The following is a 24,506-nucleotide window of genomic DNA, read 5'->3' as shown; positions in this document are numbered from 1 at the left end:
GTAAATAAATAATAATAAACATAAAGCACATATGTACATACGTCGAAATGATGGGACTTATTTTTAACAATTAAATGGGAGATGGCAACGTAACCACAAAACGATGTACGTGGAGTCCGATGTAACCTGAGGACTGTCTGTATTACAATACTGAATTTCACTCTCGATTTTGATATATAAGAACATTTACCTGATCTTTACCATTTTCTTTAAGATTTTAAAGAATGACCAGTGATACATTTTTCCAGCCTGAGACCATATGTATTAAATATCTCCAATGACTGGACAGTCCAGCGGTTAATAAAGGTTATTTATCAGGAAGTATGAAGCAGCAAGGCACAACCCACCACTGGGGGAGCTGAAACCTGAGCTGTTCAGTGACAGGGTGACACTCAAGGCAGGGTCCATGAGTAAGTGCACTTGGTTGCCACAGGCATTTTTCTCTTAGGAGTGATTTGGCACGAAATAACCGGGGACATTTTGCAATATTTTGCATTATTTTTGACTTTGCAACGCATAGGAACTTTGGCAATTCTTCGAATTATTACTTCAGTTTGAAAATATTTACCCCTGAGAAGTTGTAAGTAAATAAGGTACATGTCACGGAGGGGTGAGGAAGGACATGGAAATGTATTCCATCTTGGTACCAACCACTTTATATACACTGGAGAGCTAACTATCCTGGAATTACAGAATTGATTAGCCTCTGGCAAAGCTGACTGCAAAATGACCTGGAGAATCACCTGACCTTGGGGACGTCACTTATCTCTTGGCCTCAGATCCCTGGTCTCCAAAATGAGTGGGTTGCACTAAGAGGAGCCACACATTTATTTATAAGAATATAATCTATTATTCAATGCACAACATACTATACTTAATGTCACATACATGTTATACTCCATGCTACGTATTCCCTGTGCTGTACTACACAGAACACTAAATGTGAGGACACTGCATACCTGGGTGTCGATCCACTTGATCCCCGAGTTGCTGTGCTCTACTCTCCCGTAGAAGTGCACAGGCAGCATGAACTCAGGGCGGGCCTTCTCCCAGGGGTTTCCATGCCGGAGCCAGTCGTCTGCCTCTTCTACCTACAAGAAGGATATGGCTTAGAATGTACTTTGTAGGAGACGGGGACCTAGCCATTTCCATTAGATCAAATGAAAAACATCTGTAACTGAATCAACTTGAGAATACTGTTTTGGAAAGATGAGTGTTGGTTCTCCTGTCAGTCTCGATTCATGTCTTACAGCCTAAATCAACAACAACATTTGCTGACACTGCTCTAAATGTGTCATAGATATTATTGCATTTAATCTTCATAGCAACTCTCTAGGAGGAAACCATGATTCCTTTTTTTAAACATGAGAAAATTGTAACTTGCTCAAAGTTGCACAGATATACATGGTACAGCTAAAATTTGACCTTAGTTCTGTGTGTTCTAGAGCCTGTGTCTTAACATTGGTGTGTTACGGCCAAAGGGGCCTGCTCTGGCGTCACTTGTTACGGCCAAAACTCAGGCCCAAAACTCAGGCCCTGGTCCCAGAACTCAGTCCCTGGTCGGACACCACTTGTGCCGCGCCAGCACAGCCAAGGATGATCCTGGGGGGGGAGGGGGGGGAGAAAGTGGGGGGGAGGGGTGAAAGGATTGAGAAAAGACAGACAAGAGAATGAAAGCCGGGTCTCGGTGGGACGCTGCTCCCTGATGAGAAGACAGCGCCAGCGCCCACAAACCATATCTTTATTTTATAGCAGATGCCACGAGGCAAAGTAGGGGTGTGATCACGTTGTTTACAGCATTCTTGTGAGTTTCAACCTCACTCAACTACATGCACCCAAACTCTATCACAAGGCACGTGGGGCTACGTGTTCAGACCATAGGTTCAAGCATACAACCACAGCCGTTGGCTATGATTGTGCTGGGAGGGCCCTGCCCTCCAGCTGGGACTTGAACGTGGCAATGAGAGGACCCTGTCCTTTCATTAGTCCGAGGCTTGAACCTGGCCAAAACACTGTACCTGCGCCCAACATTGGTGAATACAGCTTGAGTAAAAGAGAGAGGCCCTCCAGGGATGCCCACAGTTGGATATCTCAACCTGACGGGTCCTACATGATGGTTTCAGTCAAGATTCTTGTGCCTACATGCACAGACTCAGTTAAGAAATGCTACTCATAGAAAGCTACCTTAATAAAGCTGATTTCAGTAGAGTAAAGAGGACTTACATTTTCTTGTCTTTGTTTAATTTAATCCTTACATAATTTTGATCTAATAATGATTATTCATTATGGCTTATTTTGAAAATAACATATACTAAGAGGTAAGGAATTAATTTTATTGGCAATTTCAATTTTTTACCATCTATTTATGTAACCTGTAACAAAATATTTTCTATAAAAGTTCTAAAATCATAATTTGTATTTAGGGTATACTAAACATCAAATGAATTTTGGTTTGCAATAAACCAAAAAACATCAAGAACAACAATAACAATACTTGGGGGAATGTTTTTTACTATAAAGATATTATTTGTGAAATGTTTAAAATATTGCATATATTTTTAATATATTGTTTTTATTGATTTCAGAGAAGAAAGGAGAGAGAGAGAGAGAGAGAGAGAGAGAAACATCAATGATGAGAGAATCATTTATCGGCTGCCTCCTGCATGCCTCACACTGGGAATCGAGCCTGCAAACCTGGTTCATAGGTCGACGCTCAACCACTGACCCACACCCGTCAGGCTTGCATATATTCTTAAAAATAGAATTGTGTTCTGACAAGAAGGGGGGGGGGGTAAGGTACATTTTTACTTTTATTTTTTAGCACAAAGTACCCTTGTCAATGAGATTAGAACATGGTGATTTAGTCAGCTTTAGTTTAAGATGATATTGTTTATGAATTAGGACATATTATGGTTGGGTGCCTCAAGATCACCTAAATATGAGTTCCATGCCTGCCCCAGGCACAATGTGAAGGGAGAAGCAAACACAGCGACCGTTTTTTGAGATATGAAACAAAATATTAATGTCAACAGCCAGATAATACACATTCATTTATTCAAACAAGAAAGCCAGCCCTAACCGGTTTGGCTCAGTGGATAGAGCGTCGGCCTGCGGACTGAAAAGTCCCAGGTTCGATTCTGGTCAAGGGCATGTACCTGGGTTGCGGGCACATCCCCAGTAGGGGGTGTGCAGGAGGCAGCTGATCCGATGTTTCTCTCTCATCGATGTTTCTAACTCTCTATCCCTCTCCCTTCCTCTCTGTAAAAAGTCAATAAAATATATTAAAAAAAAAAAGCCAGTAAGCCACCCATGAATATTAACTACCAGCAGAATGACGAACGAAAAGGAGATTCAGAGAAACAACAGAAGATCTGGGATTGAGGCAGCTGCTGGAGGCAGGAGGATGTTAAGATGCAGGAGGAAGCCGAGGGAAGGCTGGGGCTGGATGTGACCTCATGGGCCAGTGGCATCTTGTTAAAATGCAGGTTCTCAGTCAACCTGAGGCAGAGTCTGAAATGCTGCATTTTTAACAATTCCCAGGGGCTGTGTGGTATAGGAGCTAGATGGTGACACAAAGCCAGGAACCATAAATCAGAATGTAGATTCCACTATCCCAGTAATAAAGAGACTGAACCATTACATTAAAATTTAACAAGAAAACAACTGAATTTTATTGGCTGGTCATGTGTTAATGACTAGAACTCTAAGACAAATACATGAGGATATCCAAAAAGGATCACGACATCCTAACTTACAAAACACTCTATGCTGCACTTAGGCAAGGCAGGCTGGGGGCAATGTGCACACTGCTTTCTGTAACAGCAAAGGACTGAACCGGAAGGCCCGTGTGCCTCATTTCAGCACTCAGGACAGTTGTAAAACACACCTGAAGATCGGATATGAAACAGGAAGAAGATGAGGCAGGAACAAGTTCTCCTTTTAAAAATCAAATGCCTAAAAGAACTGACAGCACATCTTCTGTTGAGAAATGCAGCAGGAACATGCTGTCCTGCCCTCAAGCCGCTGAAATGCTTCCAGAAGAGAGAATGGGCTCTCAGTGTCCCACCAGCTTCCGGAGGAAGTCAGCGGTCACCCTCACTCTGTGACAAGGGCGAGTCCGCTGGTTCCTCTTTTTTTTTTTTTAAATATATTTTATTGATTTTTTACAGAGAGTTAGAAACATCGATGAGAGAGAAACATCGATCAGCTGCCTCCTGCACATCTCCCACTGGGGATATGCCCGCAACCCAGGTACATGCCCTTGACCGGAATCGAACCTGGGACCTTTCAGTCCGCAGGCCGACGCTCTATCCACTGAGCCAAACCGGTTTCGGCCCGCTGGTTCCTCTTAACGCCACCCAATGCCGGTCTTGTTTTTCCCTGCCAAATAATGGCCGGTCTTATTTATTTATTTATTTTTATTTTTATTATTGCTTAAAGTATTACAAAGGGTATTACATATGTGTCCATTTTTCCCCCAGCCCTAGACAGTCCCCTAGCCTCCCCTATCCCCCAGTGTCTTATGTCCATTGGTTATGCTTATATGCATGCATACAAGTCCTTTGGTTGATCTCTTACCCCCCTACCTCCTGCCCCCCAACCCTCCCCGGCCTTCCCGCTGCAGTTTGACAATCGGTTTGAGGCAGCTCTGCCTCTGTATCTATTATTGTTCAAAAGTTTATAATGGTCTCTATTATCCATGAATGAGTGAGATCATGTGGTATTTTTCCTTCATTGACTGGCTTATTTCACTTAGCATAATGCTCTCCAGTTCCATCCATGCCGTTGCAAATGGTAGGAGTTCCTTCCTTTTTAGAGCAGCATAGTATTCCATCGTGTAGATGTACCACAGTTTTCTAATCCATTCATCTACTGATGGGCACTTAGGCTGTTTCCAGATCTTAGCTATGGTGAATTGTGCTGCTATGAACATAGGGGTGCATATAACCTTTCTGATTGGTGTTTCTGGTTTCTTGGGATATATTCCTAGAAGTGGGATCACGGGGTCATAATGGCCAGTCTTAATCTCTCTGAGTCAGTGAGTTCTGTAGGGGAACAGACGTAAAGCTTGCTGTTCTTTGTTTTTAGTCTCCTTCTGCTTCAGTAAGGAATCAATTACCAACGCCCTCAATTTTACAAACCTTGTTTTTAAGGTAGATTGAAAAAATAGGTATTTCAAAACCACAAACTGGTCTGAGCAGATCAGAGGAGAAAGAAAGAACTGCCCCCCCCGCCCCGCCCACTGCCCTCACTAAATCCTCAGAAGCTGCTGGATGGCGATAAATCTCTTCTCTACCTTGCTCCTCACCCTCACCACCCCCCATGAATCAACAAAGTGGCCTGTAAATTTAGATTTCCATGTAGCCAGTGATCCCTGAATGCACTAACATGCTGAGCCATTTGAAGATGGGAGAAGAGCTTTCATTCACATCCAAGTGAAGTGGGCTGTGGGACCTGAACATCCCAGACGGAAGAACTGGGACAAAGCCCGCATGGCTCCGTGGAGTAAGGAGCAGTGTGCCCGTCCGGGTGGGGGCGGCAGCCTGGACTTGGCACCTCCCTAGAGGAATTACTCAATGCGATCTGTGTTCCGGCCAGTGTGGAAGCAGAGGTCAGCTCAGGGGGCTCTGTCAGAGACCGAATTCTAAGAAATGCTTTCCCTCAACTGTGGGATACACAGGACATGAAGAACCAGTGAGCAAACATCAGGAGTAATCGACAAACTATGTTTTCTTAAATATGTTCTTTAAAATTCATTTCAGAGAGGAAGGAAGAGGGAGGAGAGGGAGAGAGAGATGGAAACATCAACATGAGAGAGAATAATTGACTGGCTGCTTCCTGCACACCCTTACTGGGGATGGTGCCCGCAACCCGGGCATGTGCCCTGACCAAGGATTGAACTGTGACCTCCTGGTTCATTGGTCAACGCTCAATCACTGAGCCATGCTGGCCAAACAACAAACTATGCTCTGATAGTACAAATAATTGAAAAATATTTCTGGGAATGCCAAGAATTCAACAATGGTAACTAAAACATTGCCAGGTAATGGAATTTTTGCATGACTAATTATTGCAGGCTTGGCACAGGTTCCAAGAGAGAGAAGGGTCCAGCAGGCACTGTTTGGTTCAACTCCAAGACTCCTACTGCGAGTGCCTTTCTACTCAGGACTTTGCTGTGTGACTGTTAAACTTCTTGTGAGGTTGTTGTCATCATCTTTCCCCTCTTCCTCCCAGAGGCCAATTATTTTCCTAGGGGACTGTTACTGATCCCCATTAGAGTTGAAGGTAAGTCAAGAATTTTAGCAATAAAATTATTTTCCTTATGGGGGTTCAAAATGAACACATTATTACTGCAAAACTTCCTGGAAAGAGACTTCAAAAATTAAAATTCCATCAACCTTTAAAAATGTTCCCAGCTTGCATAATTTTCAGTTTTCTCTGTATATGCCATTGTAAGAGCAAGGATGTATCTGGTGTAAGTGGGGGCGTGACCATACCCTGAATGGCATGCTGGCTGCTTTCCTGGAAGATACTTTTTGTTTTTCATGGAAATGGTTTCTTTGTGGTATGATGTATCTTATGTTTGCTCTCTAAAATCCCATCCCTGTAAATGGATGTGGCAAATGAAATTATGTGTGCTTCTGACTTGATTTCAAGTCATAATAAAAAAGTGGTGATGGCTAGTGAGGCTAGCTTTGGAGACTGGCAGAAGCCATTTGGTCTCTTTTTTCTTTAAGAATACTGGAGAGTATGTAATTCCTGGGTCTGATAGGAGAGACAAGTACTTCCTTGGTATTATAGGAGAGAAAGGGATGGTATCTTGGATAAAGACCATTTAAAAAGGTAGTAGGTGTGATTAATGGTGACCTTTCATAAACTTCTGGGGAAACAGCACTGAAAAATATATATTTTTTGAGATTGATTTGCTGAGTTTCTTTTAAATATTTTACAGGAGAATAGTTAAAAGATAAAAAATGAAATCCTTAAGCATTCTGGGGTAAAATGAGTACCATACAGGCTACTTTCAAAGAGAATGGATGCAATGTGTTGGTTGAGTTGTGTCAAAATGTTAGTCATGCTGGAAATGCCTGCTTAGTTAACTAAGCTTCTCACCATGTAACTCTAGATTATTGTACTGGGAAAGGGAACCAATTATTTTGTTTTTATAGCTTTTTCTGACTCTAAAATACACACTTCTTATGGACTATGAGACATGTAGAAGTGTAAATAGAAGACAGTAAAAGTCACCTGTAATCCTATCTCCAGAGATAATTACTGTTGAAACTTTAACATATATTTTTCTAGCTCTTTATCTTTTTGGCTGCCTTTGGATAGTTGAGTTCATACCATCCACATGATTCCATACCTCCCTTTTTCAACTAACATAAATAATTTCCCATTTCATTAAAATTAATAAAAATATAATATTAATGGCTACATGGTTTTATCATATAACAAGAGGCCTGGTGAACAAATTTGCCGGGAGCCGGTCCATCCTTGCTGTTTCAAGGGACCTGGCATATATGGCATACTGTTCTTAATATGTTTGCTCACCTTCTTGGCACTATGTGTTTTAATCAAGGTCACCTCTCTGAGAAAGGTTGTTTCCCCAGGCAGGGATTTTCCCCTGAAGTTAGGGAGGGAATAAAACCTCTTAACTAAGTGCCAGGCGGGTAATTAATCACTTTAACTAAGAACCATCATGCTTAAGCTACATAATCTTTACTCCCTGGAATGGAGATAAGAAACGCCCTAACCTTTGGACTAGAGATTGATAGGATTGGAATCAACTGGTATAAATACAGATATAACAAGACAACAGGACTCAGAACCTAGACACAGAACCTACACAGAACCTAGACACAGAACCTACACAGAACCTAGAGACAGAAGAACTTCGCTGGAGAGAACATGGCAAAAGATCCTGGACAGAAACTGGCCACAAAACCTAGAGACAGAACCTAGCGAGAGAACCTGGCTGAAGAACCTAGAGACAGAACCTGGCTACAGAACCTGGATAGAACATGGCAAGAGAACCTGACTAGAACCTGGTGACTGAACCTGGCTGGAGAACCTGGAGAACCTGGCTGGAGAACCTAGCAAGAGAACATGGACACAGAACCTGGCTGGAGATCCTAACCAGAACTTCGCTGGAGATCCTAACCAGAACTTGGCTAGAGATCCTGGCTAGGCTGCTGATCAACTGAACGCTGTCTCCGTGTCATTCCTTCTTCACTGACTCCATCCACACCTTTGGGGACCCCTGGACTTGCTGGGGTTGAATCCCAGCACAAATTTGTGCACAGGTGGGGTCCCTTGGCCTGGCTGGCGATTGCGGCCAATCGGGGCCATCTTGCCCAGTCCCGATTGGGGCCGATTGGCTGATTGGGGCCGGCCAGGGGGAGGGACCGCGGGAGGTTGGCCAGTCGTGGGAGGTTGGCTGTGGGAGGGCAATGACCACCGGGGGCAGCTCCTGCATTGAACATCTGCCCCCTGGTGGTAAGTGCACATCATAGCTACCAGCTGGTCATCTGGTGGTAACACTTAGGTTTATATATATATAGATAGCACAATTTATTAAATTATCATCTTTTTCTTATAAAAAGTTAACATTTTATTGAATGCCTATTTGTGCGCTATACATTTTACATATTTTCATAATAATTATGTGAAGCTGGTATCTCTGTATTGCAGATGAGAAAACTGAGGCTCAGAGAAGTTAGGTAACCGAACTAAGGCAACAGACCTTGTAAAGGTAATGAGTTGCAATTAGGCCTCAAATTAGAAATTAAGTCTCAAATTAGGGCCCAAACGCCTTTTCCTACACAATGCTGCCTCCTGATTTATTTAGAAGTAGATGAAGGTACACTGATTGTTAGCAAACGTTGGAAGCGTATCTTTTAATATGTTCCCAATATTCTCCTTCTGAGACTTTCCCCTTGGTGCATTCTCTCATTATATCAAATCTTTCAGGTCCTTCCTCCGCCCAGAGAGTGTCCAAATACTGAGAGAAGGGAAAGAGGATGGCGGCAGGGAACACTAAGCTTACTATCGTTCCTCGCTCCTGGGATCAGCTCCATCTTAGGTCCCTGCATCCAACCCCTGAGCACACTGCCCTCAGAATGACTCTTGGAAGCAGGGGAGGGGCTTAAGGAACTCAGGCTTTTTGGAAAACGAATCCAGTATCTTGTTGTCAATGATGTATGTATGTGGGACAAAGGTAGGGAGAGAGAAAGCTTCAATCACCTTTAGCATCAGGGAAAACTGTCCACACTAGGGCTGACTGTAGACTCAAAGAGTTCCCAAAGGTATGAGAAAGGAATTCCTAAGAATCTTGCTTGGTTATATAAAAGTAAACTAGAGTCATCTGTGTGACTTGGTTACTGTTTGTGCAACTCTACAGAGTCCTATAAAGATACATGTTGAATATGTGCCAGATTTGTTTGATGAAACAGCTAACAAGATTACCTGCTTTCATCTTATTAAAACATTAGAATCCTGAGCTGATGTATCTTATAAACAGGCATGTTAAGGAGGACAAGACTGAGTGTAGAAAGGAATACTGACCCTGGACCTGGAAACCTAGGGACAGATCCATGTTTGCCAGCAGTGTGATCTGAGGTAACTTCATTTATTCAGAGCCTCAGTTTTCTCACCTATAAAATGGCAACATGCATCCTACCATGAAAGGTTATTGGGAGAGATCACAAGTCAAAAGATGTGCTCCTCCACTGTGGATGCTGCAGAGAATGAACGTCACACACTGGAGGTGGTCCACACTCAGCGAGTCAGTGATAAATATTTTCAGAGCCCTCGTGAGTCAGGCACTGCATAAGATGCAATGGGTCCGGCGGTGAATGATACTAGCAGGCTCTCTGCTCTTAGGAAACTTACAGCCCAAAGGAGGGAGACTGACAGTATTCACTGATGTCAACCAAACGCAAGGCAGATTAGTGAAGTCCCACGTTAAATGTCTGGAAATTATAAATCATCTAGAACACTATGAAGATCTACTCTAATGACAAATGTTAAAAAGATGGCTCGCATACCTGCCATCCATCTCGGATCTTCTGATTGAAGATCCCATACTCGTATCGAATGCCATATCCGTAGGCTGCAAGTCCCAGGGTTGCCATGGAATCCAAGAAGCAGGCTACGTCAGTCAAAACACAAGCAAAAGGCAGAGTCACCGAGGTTAGTTACATCTGCAGGTCTTTCGCTGGAAGGCATGACGGCCGCAAAATATTTTTCTATGGGGGACCACGTTTGTATTTTAAAGCACAGAGACTGTTGAATAATGAGGATTATTGTTTTAAGTAACATTTTTTAAAATTATAAAATGAGTATTATAGAAAATTTAGAAAATATAAGACTGTACAAAGAAGAAAACAAGCATCATTTATTAGCTCGCCATTTAGAAATAACCAGTGTGTACACGTTGGTGTTTCATTTGAGAACAGATAAGGAAGCTGGCCTGCATGAGATATGTCCATTACTGTGTGTGTCTCTCACACTGCCCTTTCTAAGGGAAGCCATCTCCATAGCTCCCTGCTTGAAAAGACAGCCCCAGGAGCATATAATTTACCTGTGGCCACCTGACTGAGTAGCTGGACATCTGTGGCAGACCCTCTTTCTGACTAATGGCATTTGGATGTTGTTTAGATGCTATAGGGATGCTGGACTAAAAGTGAATCTTGCTTGTCTAATCTAAGCCTCTAAGTCAATCACAGTAATTCTATTTCTTTCTATTGGTTTTGGTATGACTGTGCAATGGCATTCAATCCAATGAGAGGTACCAGGAAGTCTTCTGGGTGCACGGAATGATTTTCCTTGCTGCTGACATCGTTTTTTCTTTTTTGTTTTGTTTGTTTTTCCATGGGGGAAAGCCAAAAGAACCACAGAGACCCAGAGTCCTGACGGAACTACACTACTGAATAAACTAATCTTGGAATGGCCCAACCTCTGGACTTCTTGTTCTGTGATAACACATGGCCTTGTTGGCTGAACCACTTTTTTTAGTAGGTTTTTTTTTTTTTGTCACTTGCTGTCAAGAGCATTGATGACAGAGCACCTGATCCAGAGCAGCCAATCAGCATGCTGGGGAGGGATCTAGCTGGTGGCCAGGTGTAACATGAGGGATTCCTCTAATCGGATTTTTCTCTAGAAATTTGAACTGAGAAATACACAGAGAATGAGAAAATGTATAGTAGGACCTAAAACGGAAAAGATCACTGAAAATCGTAGCTCAAACCGAAAGGGTATGAGTTAGGTTCTTGGAGGAGCCCTAAAACAGAGACCCACAAAAGCCAATGGCCGATCCTTCGGGTTCCTGCAACATCACAATCGTTTGCCAGTCCCTGGGTAATGTGGCCTGGCTCCGCTACAGGTCTTGCTCCCTTGAAGCTGTGGCTCTTTGTCCTTTCCTGGGTCCTGATCACATCATCCTTAGAGCCTGACCGGACGGGGTCCCAGCATTTTCAGTCAGGTAAGAGATGAGGTCACCTAATGTGAATTACTCAGCCTCGTTTGCCACTTCACCCTTTGACTTTATCAGCCAACTGAAGGAGCGAGGCCATTCATGCCAGCACAGAGTGGGGTTAACCCAGCCAACAAATATTGAAGGTCTGGGGCTTTACTTACAGGGAAGGCAGGCTTGTTTTCATTTCTAGATGTGCATGCCATTGGCTTTGCTGATCTCCCGACAGCCCCAGGGAAAGCCTATTAACTTGCCCGATGACTGACTTCACAAGCATTCCAAAGGCAGTGTTTTTCCACTATTAATGGCAATATTAGAGCACACTGCGACCAATGTAGTAAGGAGTAAATAAAATAAAACATGCAAATGGATTTCTAGTAAGTTGGAAGTTTGTGTAAAATGAAGAGATTTTGGAATCATCTCTCAAATAGGAGAATCAATAGATATTTATTTCTCATAGAGCATAATCTGATATATACATGTGTGTGGTATACTTTTATTATTAAATTTAAGTTTTACAAGTAATATACTAATATATCCTCCTTGTAAAAAAAAAAATTAAAATGTTACAGATAGGACTAACATCCACTATGATCCTGACCCCCAATTCTGCCCTCCTCTCTAAGGAGGATTATAAGGAGCCATTTAGTATTTCAAATTTCAGACTTTTCTATGGATATATATATACACTCACAGAACATATTAGTTTTTAAAAACATAAATAGTAGCATGCTGTATGCCTTTTAATGCAAATTGCTTCCCTCCCCGTCCCCTGAGGTCTATCTAGGGCATTACATATGGATCAGTTTTATTATTTTTGGTTGCTGTATATTATTCTATAATATGGATTGTTTCACTACTTATTTACCTATTTTCTTACTGAGGGACACTGCCTTATTTCCAGTAGTTTGCTCTTACAAACAATGCTATAACAATTTTTTTCCCATGCTTCCTTGTGCACATGATTGTTTTTTTTTTGTTTTTGTTTTTTTTTACAGCAGATATCAGGAAGTAGAATTGCTTGGTCATAGGGATATATATTTTTAAGTTAATGGAGTTGTGAATGTACTTTATTTGTTGAAGAACTATTTCCTGAATAAAGCAAAGAACTCAAATTGCATCCACAGAAAAAATAATTTAAGTAACTAAATCATACCAATACTACAACAAGTGTATCTTTACCTACTAGTCCAGTGATGGCGAACCTATGACACGCGTGTCAGAGGTGACACGCGAAATCATTTTTTTGGTTGATTTTTCTTTGTTAAATGGCATTTAAGTATATAAAATAAATATCAAAAATACAAATCTTTGTTTTACTATGTTTGCAAATATCAAAAAATTTCTATATGTGACACAGCACCAGAGTTAAGTTAGGGTTTTTCAAAATGCTGACACGCCGAGCTCAAAAGGTTCGCCATCACTGTACTAGTCCATCAAAACGCAAACTGTCAAGTGCACACCACGTAGGTCAGACCACACAAGTATGTGAATTGACAGCTGTCAACATAACCATGAAGTAAAGGGGCCACTTTGGAAACCCTTAAGTGCACAGGAAGGATCTGGTTAACCTTAAGGTTTTAAGCAATGTCTCCAAGGGTTTTAAGCAATGTCTCTTTTGTTCAAGTTCCCTTCTCTACTGCTTGTATAGAACTGATCAAACCACAGTGCAAACTGAAAAACAAATACTAGTACATCTGTAACCAGGTCACACCCTGCACTTCTCCTAGGAAGCCCTTTGGTGGTCATGCATGGCACTGGAGAAGGCATCAACTAGCCAGACACGAAGACACACTAACTGTGTCACTTACCAGCAAGCCTCCCAAGACCTCCATTGCCAAGCCCAGCATCTTCTTCGATTTCTTCTAACTCCTCCATATCCAATCCAAGCTGGTGATGAAAGGAAAACATCACTGGATGTGGGTACAAATGCAGGCCATTGCAGAGAGAACAAACATTTTCTAAAGCTCTGGGTCAGGTGTGCAGGTTTGTCTGGGTACTCAATGGTGTCAGCTCCCGTGCAACGTACTCTGGCATCCGTGCCCACTGCAGATGCTGGTGACTGCAAATGCAAACTGTACGAGATGGCATAGCAGCGGCCTGTAGAGACGTGTGGGCTCTCGGTGTCCATTACTGACTGTTACTTCTTAGCAAGGTGACCCTGGACAAGCTACTAAATCTCTCTATGCCTTACTTCTTTTTTTAAAAAGGTAAGTCCTCATTAGATGACAGTATGTACCACAGTTAGGGTTGTTGTGAATTAAATGAAATTATACAAACAAACCATTTAGATGATTCCTGGGCAGATATTCCTCAATAAATGTGAACCTGTTCTAATTTCTTAAGATTCTTTTTTTGTGCAGTCAGGGTAAAACCTAAGAAATAGTCTAGTACCAAGCTGACACTAACTGGGCTGAAGGATTTTAAATGTTATCAACAGGTATGAGGTCAGACTTTCCAGGGTGGAGTAAAGTTCATCTTTTCAAGACCACAACATATTTACTCAGTAGGATCAATGGTTGTTAACCCCAAACCAGTTAGTGAGTCACTGTCCCTGAGACCTGGAGCCAGACAGTAGTAGTCAAGGGAACCTCAACTCTTGCTCAGCAATTTTTAACCTTTTGCATCTCATGTCACACATAAGCTAACTACTAAAATTCTGCAGCACACCAAAAAAATGTATATTTTGCTGATCTGATTAAAAAAATAGGTATAATTTTGATTCATTCATACCCGATGGCTATTGTTGTGTTGGCTGCCATCATTTTTTTATTTGATAATCTCAGGGAAAAAGAGGTCAATGCCCCTGACTAAATAACCAGGTATGCATGTTTTAAAAATTCTTGCAGCACACCAGCTGAAAATCGCTGGTCTGGATGGATGGGGCTAAAATCCTTATTTCTCTCTAGATGGGCTCAAAGGCTGTGGGAGGCTTAGAGGCATTTGTGACCTTGGGGATTGATGCAAATTGCTCCCGGGGAGCTGCCCAGCCAGAGGCCACTGGCACCACTGTGGACTCAAGTCAGAATCCAGCAGCCTTGGAGATCACCTTGCTCATCTTACAGTAATGGCAGGTAAAAGAAATGGCCTGTCCTCTGTGGACTAGATAATAATTCAGCCCACGCTTAGCCAATGATGGTCTGTTGTGAAATGACTGCATTCTTATCTGAAAGTGAGGCAATCCATGAAATGAGATGTTATTTAAAAGGGAAACACAATTTACACATTTTGAAAGCATATGCAGAAGCAGCAGCCATGCTTGAAGTTGATGCCCCAGTTTCCATGGCCATGCACTTGGATCCCCCCCTACCCTTATACCAAAAATTGCTTTGTCACACGTCTTGGTAAGTCAGTCTTCTAAGTGTTCCAAAATGGCTTTGCTTCTGCTCACCGTTGAAGGGACTTTCAAATTTGCTCCCTGGTGTGACTAGAGTTTACTGGGGTCATTGTGCAAGTCAACTGTTAAGGCTCACATTCAGGATTTTTTTTAATTCTAAAAATGTAAGTCTAAAGTAGGACATAAACCTTGAGCAAATAGAGATGGGTCACTTCATCCCACCTGGTTATATGCTAGGCCAGTGGTCGGCAATCCGTGGCCCCTTGAGTGTGGCTCTTCCACAAAATACCACGTGCGGGCACACACGTACAGTGCGATTGAAACTTCGTGGCCCGTGCGCAGAAGTCGGTTTTCAGAAAGGAGATAGACGAAACAAGTATACAAGACGAGTGTGGATGGGAGAGTTGGAAGGGGTTGACCTCAGCGAACGTACCTCAATCAGACTGAGGAAGTTTTTAGCAAAGGCCAGCTTAGGAGTACCCTAATTAAGTTAATAACAATGTACCTACCTATAGAGTTTAAGTTTAAAAAATTTGGCTCTCAAAAGAAATTTCAATCGTTGTACTGTTGACATTTGGCTCTGTTGACTAATGAGTTTGCCGACCACTGTGCTAGGCCGTGGGAGGTATATTATTTTCAGCTGATATCAGGGGAAGGCAAGAAAAGAGAAGTGGAGGGAGCTGCAATGGTTCTTTCACAGGAAATGCCCTAACGCAGGTGAAGGAATCCAGCCTCCGGTGGCAAGCAGCTGACCGCAGGAGGGGACAACCCATGAATGTGTCTTTGCAAATACCTGTTCCTCCTTCCAACCTCACCCACAAGGTGAAGAGCTATTTGTTTTTGGCATGGAGATCCCTGAAGTTTAGGAGATAAACAGTTAAATATGCTCATAAAAACAAATTAGATGATTAGGTTGAAGACTTCAGGCTCCTCATTTAAGGGGGAAGTACATTTTACATGTCATTTAGCAATACGGAAAGTGTGATGACAGAATTTTAAAAGCTTATTATTTTTACATATTGCCTTGATATACAAATAATAGTCACACTTTGATTATTTTTTGAAAGTAGATAGGAGCCTGAAATAAAGCTTGTGATTCTGACAGCAGAGATGCACGCACTTTTAAAAGGCTTGTTCAGATGTTGAATGCTGTCAGAAGCTATGACTGGAAAAGTACATTCTCGTTAGGCAAAACTAGTTCTCTAACTTTGTTTCTCTTAAATCAGAGATCATCAGTAGTTTATATTTCTAATAGTTTGTAATAGCAATGTCTATAGAAGCAATTTTCACCTTTTTTTTTGGGGGGGGGGGCAGCAGGGTACTACATCCCCAAGGTTCCTAGATTAAAATTTAAGGAGAGAGAATGTACCTGGTAAATGGCCTCGTCACAGGCATTTTGCAGGCCGAGGTTGATCATGGTGTTCTGTAATGTCCGGCCCATGTAAAATTCCAAAGAAAGGTAATAAACCCTCTGAAACAAAGAAATGAGAGGTTACATCAACTCGATGAGGCCAATCTTACCGGTCAACATAAACACACAAGGTCGAAAGTAAAAAAAACAAACAGGCAGGACTATTTTGACACAGGTTCAAATGAAACTCCTGTAGATGTATGAAGGGCTAAATGAAAGCATTACTGACAATTGGCTTTGGGAAAACCATTTTATACCCTACTTTTGTAGTTCAGTGTCTTTTACCCTCAGGGAGGAAAAAGTAAACTCATCCAACTAATTAGATTCAATGTTTTGTGTCCCCCCCCCCCCCCCCATTCTGTTCATGAGCCTCATAAATGAAGCATATGTTTTGGGCAAACAGAAGTCAGACTGCCAAAGCCCATCAATCATTTGTAAAATATTTAGAGGATGAGAGTCAGGTAGGGTTGGCTGTGACCATCCCAAGTCATCCAAGAAATACAAAGATTAACTTCTTCCATATATCCCTGATGGCCAGAAAGTCTTCCTCCTTGACTGATCACCGTAAATAATATTACAATTAATTATTTTAGAATTAAATTATTTTAGGAAGCCAGGAACTGGCAATAACAAAGGACTACCTCAGGTTTATTGGTGTTTATTATTATTATTATTGCAGGGAGGGCACCAACACAGGCCCCATTACCACAAATTATGCAGCTGAGTTTCCCACATTTGGGGAAATCGCAGGAGTCAGCACACCCAGAGTGTAATGGATAAGCTTCGCCCTGGGAAAGCCACCTTCGTGATCATGGTATCTCCCCTGCCAGGTAAGTGTTATTGGTGTTTGTTCTTCATAAGATGGGAAATTTCTCCATAAACTTAGAAACTGCTTTGACATAGTAAAAGCCAGGTAAACACTATCAGAGTGGAGTGAAAGGTACAAAGGTTAGACTTGCCTAACTCCCTTAAAATACAGGTGCAGTTTACTAATTCTCTTTTAAGAAAGAGATCCGTGAGTAACTTCATCATCCCCCCTTACAATATATTTTTCTCCATCTCAGGTTCCCTTTTTCCCCCCACCAAACACAAAAAAACAAAAATCTGTAAATGCATCCATATAAAGTCACCTACAATTTTAGGAACTCCCCCCATTTCTCAATAAAAAGAACCAAAGAGAAAAGTATTTGGTCAACCCAAAAATATATAAATCCTTTATATGATGAATGCCTATTATAATATTTAACTCATTTAAAATATTATATGAAAATGTCAACTTAGAAATTTCACTTTCTCCCACTTTCATTTTATGTGACAACTGAATTCTAAGTCTTCCATATTTAGTGGGTCATCTAACACTGTTTTCCAGAGCATATCATCATTTTTATCCAGTTGTTTGACTATCTCTCACACTGTCATCAGGGCCCTCATTAGTCCATTGGGTGCCTTTGTGTGAGTTGGGAAAAGGTATCTTTCCTAGGCAGATCTATAAAAAACTTGCTTACAAATATAGTATATACATCCCACACTTGCAGTTGTGAAGTTATGCCCCCTGAAATAATGACTATATTTGTGAAATTTATTTGTTTCCCTTTTAATGATTCCAAATTAGCATGGACTTAAGACATTTCAAGGCTTTTGTAAAAAAAAAAGTTGCTGCTTAAAATAATTTAGAGAGACTTTATTATATAACAGACTTTGCAAAGACATATACATAATGTTATTTTCTATTTTCTCATAAAAATAATTTTTGGCTCTAACCGGTTTGGCTCAGCGGATAGAGCGTCAGCCTGCGGACTCAAGGGTCCCAGGTTTGATTCCGGTCAAGGGCATGTACCTTGGTTGTGGGCACATACCCAGTAGGGGGCGTGCAAGAGGCAGCTGATTGATGTTTCTCATTGATGTTTCTCTCTATCCCTCTCCCCTCCTCTCTGTAAAAAATCAATAAAATATATTTTAAAAAATAATTTTTGGAGGGACTTCGCTTTATATTTGGGGATATGTAAGACCTTGAAAAATAGATCTCTCCCATCCTCTTAAACATTTATCACATACTCCTGCTAGTATACCGGAGTATATACAGCATCTCCAATATACTTTAGAAATTATATGTATACACTACTATCACTAATAATTATGTATATTTTAGAAAAAGTGGACATTTTCAAAAAGCAAGCAAAGAGAAAATAAAGAAGAGCTATTTAACAATAACCAATATTTTAAAAATAATTTAAAATTTATTCCCAGCATTAATTAGAGGAATTGGGTACTTGTGGGAAAACATGGAATAGGTGGCAACAAAACTGAGATTTGCAGGAGAGGCAAGAGTTGAGCACAGAGACACTGGCAAGAAGGGCCTTCCAAGAAAAGAGTGCAGGGCGGGCAGAGGCCCAGAAGTGGGGAGAACAGGGCAAGGATGGGACAGCACGTTGGTTTGATGGGAGAGCAAGGTGAGCCCAGCAGGGCAATGGGAGGTAAGATGTGAAAGACAGGTCCACCTGGACCAAGAAGGCTTTAAATGCTTGATTAAGGACTGTGGCAAGCCATGGGAGCCAATGATACCTGAGCAAAGGGCAAGATGTATTGCTTTTGTAAGCTTAATTGAACTACAATGCATAGAGTGAGCCGCAATTGCCAACTCAGATACCTCCAGGAGCCAGGCAGAGGAAAGACCTGTGTAATGGAGGTCACATAGAACAATGAGGAGTACTGGGCCAAGACTGGAGTGTACAAGTCCTGCCCAAAGGCACTGACAATTAAATTATGTAAAGATGTCTCACTGGCCAAATAAAATATATCTGTGAGCCATATTCAGCTGCACGCTGCCAGTTTTACCACTGCGGAGGAGCAAGATAGCCACGCAGGAGTCTATTTCATAGACCAGTAGCCAGGGCCTCCATTAGGCAGAGAGGAGAGACTGCAAGAGAGTAATTTCAACAGAACCTACAGAAATTGACAGCATTTGGCAACCTGTTGAATGGGGAACACAGGAGGAAGTCAAAGGTGACACTGAAGTTTTGTGTCTGGGTAACCGTCAGGATGGCAATGCCATTAAAATTAGAAACACAGAAGACGGGGCAGGGCTGGGAGGGGAGATGATTTGAGTTTGAGGAAATAGCGATCTAGGTATGCTCACCAAGCACTTCGAAGTGTAGGAGTGGAGTTTGAAAAAAGGATTCAGACTACAGACCCAGATTTGGGATTCAACTGCATAGTTGCTAGAGAGCAGGGGAGGTGGGAGAGGAGCTTGGACACACTTACTGGCTCTAGCCCATGCTCTATGGGGGCAGGGACCTCCTATTTAGGTGAACCGCTGTCACGGTAGATACTTTGCTAACATGTGTGGAATGCAACTTGTTCCCTGTTGTATCCCTATCAGAATACCTGGCTCATACCTACACTCAAGTAGGGAAGGAGAGCCCAGTGAAAAAACTACCTAGAGAATGAGGACAACTATAAAGTGCAAGACAAGCCACTGGAAGAGAAACAGACAAGGCCAGATGCTTGGTGCTAAATGCTACAGAAGAGTGTGTGTGGGGAGGGAGACTGGGGTGTGTGTATGTGTGTGTGTGTGGGGGGGGTGGGGGTGGGGGGTGGTTTGAGGTCCTAAATATGGCTCATCATCTCACTTTCCGGTTTAAAAACTTTAAAAAAAATTTCCAATGCTAGCGGGCAGTCCCCTCATGGAAAAAGAAAAGACACAGTACATATATTTATACACAAAGTCTTCTCTAAGGATATATTTTTAGCAATTGCTACTCTGGGATAGAGCCCCAGGCCTCTGGAATGAGGAAGAGTTACTTTCCATTTGAAAGTTTTGTTACCATTGCCCTTTCTTATTATAAACACTTCCTTTCTTTTCCTCACGGTTGTTTTGGGCACTGTGATTATGGACTGTCCTTTTCTTTTACATGCTTTTTACATATTAAAAAATTCCTGGTGTATTTCTCACTGCCTTCAGGCTGTATCAGTGTTTCACCTTTTCCAATATGCCTCCTACCAGCTTTTCCAGTTTCTTCTCCCAACACTGACTCACACACACCTCACTACAGCAGCCAGAGCTGCTCTCTCACCCTCGCTCTGCACAACACAACCCTGCTGTCCTCAAACTCCCCGACCCATTTCCCAGATTGGCCAGGGGGAGACAGTGTCCCTCTGTGCGCCCCCAAACACCCCAAGCAACCCTCCATCCAGCCCTGCCCAGTGCACAGGGGTGGTCTGTGAACAGCCCGTCTTCAGCAGCTCCCAGGGTAGGTCTTAAAGTTCAGAGCATTCCCTGGGCGAAGGCTTCGTGCTGCAGGAATCAAGAAGTCCAGCAGCGCCACACCCTATCCCTTGGAACAGGGAAGGGGAGGGGAGGGGAAGGGAAGGGGCGCAGAGTTCGCCCACCACACGCAGGCAGTTCTAGTCCTGCAAAGGCTCTACGGGCAGTGAGGCTCCTCCAACTCCTCCGCACCCCCCCCCCCCTCCCCGGCGCCTATGGCCATTTGGGGGAACTCTGGATACTTGTTTCCCCAGGCAGGACTTTGGGCCGTTTTCTCCAGGGCCTACAGCCAGGGGCCTACAGCTGTGCTGGGCACGCACACAGGAGGCGCCTCTGGATTAAAAGTGGAGGGTAAATGCTCCAACTTTTGTTTGTGAAATAGCGGTCAGGCGAGGGAGGCCTGCGCGTGCGGTCCCCAGGGGCGGGCAGCTCTGCGTGGGGCCGGTGGGTGGCGTGAATGGGGGCCGGTCCAGCGCCAGACTGTTCCCAGGCGGCCCACCCACCGCCCAGACCCCTCTCCCCGGACTTCGGGGGAGAGACGGGGGGGGGGGGGGGCGGGAATGCCACCGCGGGGCCCCTCCCGGCCGGCCGGGGTACCTTGGGGCACTTCTCGTAGTAGTACTGCTGCGTGCGGATCCAGCGCCCCACCAGGTGGTCGCGCACCGTGTGCGCCAGCGCGAAGAAGTAGTCGCGGGGGGTGGCCACGTTGCGGTCCTTGACCAGCGTGAAGTGCAGGTGCCGGTTGAAGCCCTTCTTCAGCTCCGCCACGTTCTCCACGCCCACGATGCCGCGGATGCTGATCTGCCGCCGCTTCTCCTGGTCGGTCAGGGGCTTGGCCATGGCGGCGGCGGGCGGCGCAGCGAGAGGGACGGGCGGCCGGAGGAGCCCGGCGGCGGGACGCGGGTGGAGGAGGCTCTGCCGTTTCGCCGCCGCTGTTTTAGAGTCGGAAGCAAGTTCGGGGTCCGCCCCTGGCACGGCCCCGCCCCCGCTCCCGGCCTCAGGGGCAGGGGCCGGGGCGCCGAGGGCCGGCCAGGCCCCTCCCCGGGCTCAGGGGCCGGGTGCGGGCGCGCGCTGGGGGGCCCCCTGCTGGCGGGAGGCGCGCCCCGCGAGCCCGGCTGGGGCGGGGCTGGGGCTGAGGGGCCGGGGCCGGGCGGAGCCCTCGCGGCTGCTGGAAGCGAGACCTTCGGCGAGTCACGTAGCCGCTCCGAGGCGCCTTTGGGGACCTGCGGGGTCTGGGAGCGCAGCATCTTCCTGCCTCCCGCTCCGGGCTTTCGGGCACAAGCAGGATGTGTGTGTGTGTGTGTGTGTGTGTGTGTGTGTGCGCACGTCGCGGGCACACTCGGCTTGTACAGATGCCTGTTTGCTGAGCATCATTATTGCCATTGTTTCTCACCTGGGAGGGGATCCCCTAAGCATCGGAAGGGACGTTGGAGGGTCAGTGCGCTTTTACTTCAGTTGGCCCACCGCCTTGTCGGGCCTTGGCATTGCCTCATCTTGGAGCCCAGACCTCAGCAGGAATTCCCGGGCGCCTCCTTTCCTTTCATTTGCTTTTTTGAGACTCAAAGATTCGGGTTTCTTGGCTGCCCAGACCCCTGTTTGCCTTGTCCGAAGTGCCCTCCTGTAGGGACAGCGTCCTGAGAGTCAGGAAGCTCTGAGCTGGACTTCGGGGTGATTGGGAGGAAGGCGCTTTTACTTTGAACGACTTTTGAGGGGAAAGGGGGTGGAGTCCGGGGGGGGGGGGGGAATGTGTGCGCGTGGAAAATGAAGGGATAACTCACTGAGCCAGTTACCTTGTTTACATGAAACAAAGCAGTCTGTGTTAAACCGCAGCACAGGCTGATCTTTGCACCGCTCACAAATACAGGCTTTATTTGTACATGTGGGCTTTTCTTTTTTTTCTTTCTCCTATCCCTCTCCCCCCCTCCCGCCCCCAAAACCCTGGAAAAGGAAAACACATGGTATTTTAGAATGTCAGAGGCCTCTTCTTTTCCAAGTAGCATTCATCTATTATTTTAGAAAGAGTCCAATATTAGAATTGAATTTAAAAAAACACGTTAGTGGAACTGAGGAATGGACTTTACATGTAATAATAAACCAGAGCTGATAATGGTATTGAGTTGATGCATTGGCGGTGGTGTTGGCGGGGGAGGGGGGCAGGATTATTTAATCAGGCTAAATGCAACCCTCACCATAAAAATGAAAATTCAGATCGCATAGGTCTGGTAAAATATCCAGCCTCTTGTACCCCCAGCTTCAGGGGTTTAGATCCTAGGCCTTTGGGGGCAGAACTGAGACTGATTTGGGCCTCAGGCAACACTGATGACCCGCACAGGAAGCATTTACAGGAGACACGGGGATGAAGGTGTGGCCATCAGATGAGGCCAGAAATGCGCTGAGTGAGCACAACTGCATCACAATGATTGATCTTAAAGATACTAGTCCTGGTGGTCATGTTTGAGGGTAGGGGGCTGAAAGAGAAGGTCCCTTGACAGATTAGATCATAAAAAATGTATTTTATGTATTTTTTAAAATCGGCTTTGAATACCTCTTGGATGGTCACAGCATTAAGCCAGTTTTGAGTCATTCACATGCGAGTGTGAAATAGCTCCACCAGCTTCCCTGCTGCATGAAAGAATAGGGTGGAGCAGTGGGATGAGTAGATCTCACTTCCAGGGAGACCTCTGAGCAGCAAAAGGCAAAATAATGTGCAGGCACTCGGATGGGGAGTACGGAATTAGGGGTGCAAAGGAGGAGATGGAAGACTCTAAAGGCAGATTTACTGTTCCTTAGTTTTGCTTAAGACAGTTTCAAATGCATGGATCCTAACCCTACTCTCTACTTAGATGTACTAACTTCTTATAGAAAACCCAAGATGATAATGAGCTAATAAACACACTATTTACTTGACTCAGTACCAGTTCAGTGAGCCCACACCACTGAGTTGAACATCTCTCAAAGGGGAAAAACTGTGCACTATAGATTGTCCAAAGTATAGAATGTGGGGAGGGACCAGTCAGCCCCACGTTCAGGAGAACATGATGGTGCCAGGTGCTCTGGGTGCTCCGCGGATCCAGTCTGAAGGGATAATAAATCACGTGGTCAGAGAGTTATTCCCTTTTCACTGGGTGTTAGGGTCGCAGAAAGAGATACCCACGAGGCCAAAGGTGGTAAAGAATTATAAATTTATAAGGTCACCTGGAACCCAGATGGGCTGAGCCCCTAAATAGCACCAGCACCCAGGGAAGGGGAGTTAGAGATTTGAAAGCCTAGGTGGGCTTTTCCAGCAGGGAATTCTCTGGGCAGGTCCAGATCCTGGGCAAGTTCGGAGGGGACAGTTATTGGTCTTAGCCGATGGAATGTGGTCTAAGTGAAAGGGAATGCTGGTTGTGAAATGATCTAAAGGTCAGTTCCCCAGGCAGGGAATATCGATTCAATTATTTGATCAGACCTAACATTCCAGCCTTTTTGTTTTATGGAATAGGGGTGGAGGTAATTTCTTCTGTAGTTACTTCCTGCTGAGGGGGGATGTTGAGATCACAGGGGGATGGACTTTGCTTAGATTCCTCAGGGTTGGAGCGAAGGGTGGCAGCAGCATGACTTCCCCCAGAGACTGGTTGGTGAAGGCTCGAAAGCGATTCTAAAGGAAAGTTGAAACACATGGCCCCCAAATGAGGATTATGAATAGGAATGTTATTGGTCCTATGAAGGGAAGTAGCCAGATATACCAATTTATATATGTTTAGCCAGTAGTCCCATGTATTTGTTTGATGTTCTCTAATCTTTGCAGCCTTTTTTGTTAAAATTTGGGCTGCATCCCTGACTAGGCCAGATTGGGTGACAAAACAACAACATTCTTCTTTCTCCCCAGTTGGTCTAGCCCTCTCCAGTTTTGGAGGGTGACAGCCGCTAGTGAATCTCTCTGATCCTGAATTTGAACTAAACTTTTGGCAATGTCATCTAGGCTTTCTTGTAGATCCTGAGACAGGATTTTAAAACATGATAGAGCTGTGGGTAAGCC

The 24,506-nt window shown here is 44.2% G+C and overlaps 1 protein-coding gene, 1 long non-coding RNA gene and 1 other non-coding gene across 3 annotated transcripts in view; 1 reads left to right on the top strand and 2 right to left on the bottom strand.

Annotated features, from left to right (window-relative positions):
- The window catches only part of PYGL (glycogen phosphorylase L), a 41,641-nt gene extending 20,083 nt beyond the window's left edge, over positions 1 to 21,558 (bottom strand). The window contains exons 1-5 of the mRNA XM_059696172.1: positions 21,086 to 21,558; positions 16,183 to 16,284; positions 13,288 to 13,366; positions 10,050 to 10,153; positions 960 to 1,091 (exon numbers count right to left, since the gene is read on the bottom strand). Coding sequence (XP_059552155.1) covers positions 960 to 1,091; positions 10,050 to 10,153; positions 13,288 to 13,366; positions 16,183 to 16,284; positions 21,086 to 21,328 — 660 coding nt within the window. The 5' untranslated portion in view covers positions 21,329 to 21,558. The remainder of the gene's footprint in view (positions 1 to 959; positions 1,092 to 10,049; positions 10,154 to 13,287; positions 13,367 to 16,182; positions 16,285 to 21,085) is intronic.
- Positions 12,680 to 24,506, top strand: part of LOC132234862 (uncharacterized) — a 213,650-nt gene continuing 201,823 nt past the window's right edge. Inside the window, exon 1 of the long non-coding RNA XR_009452946.1 lies at positions 12,680 to 12,888. This is a non-coding gene — a long non-coding RNA (uncharacterized LOC132234862). The remainder of the gene's footprint in view (positions 12,889 to 24,506) is intronic.
- Positions 16,900 to 17,062, bottom strand: LOC132224303 (U1 spliceosomal RNA). Its single transcript, XR_009450644.1, has one exon. It is a non-coding gene; the product is annotated as a U1 spliceosomal RNA (small nuclear RNA).

This window comes from Myotis daubentonii, chromosome 1, assembly GCF_963259705.1.
Source record: "Myotis daubentonii chromosome 1, mMyoDau2.1, whole genome shotgun sequence".
In the NCBI taxonomy this organism is placed as follows: domain Eukaryota; kingdom Metazoa; phylum Chordata; class Mammalia; order Chiroptera; family Vespertilionidae; genus Myotis; species Myotis daubentonii.
The sequence above is the reverse complement of the archived record's forward strand: the minus strand, read 5'-3'. Positions and strand labels throughout refer to the sequence as shown.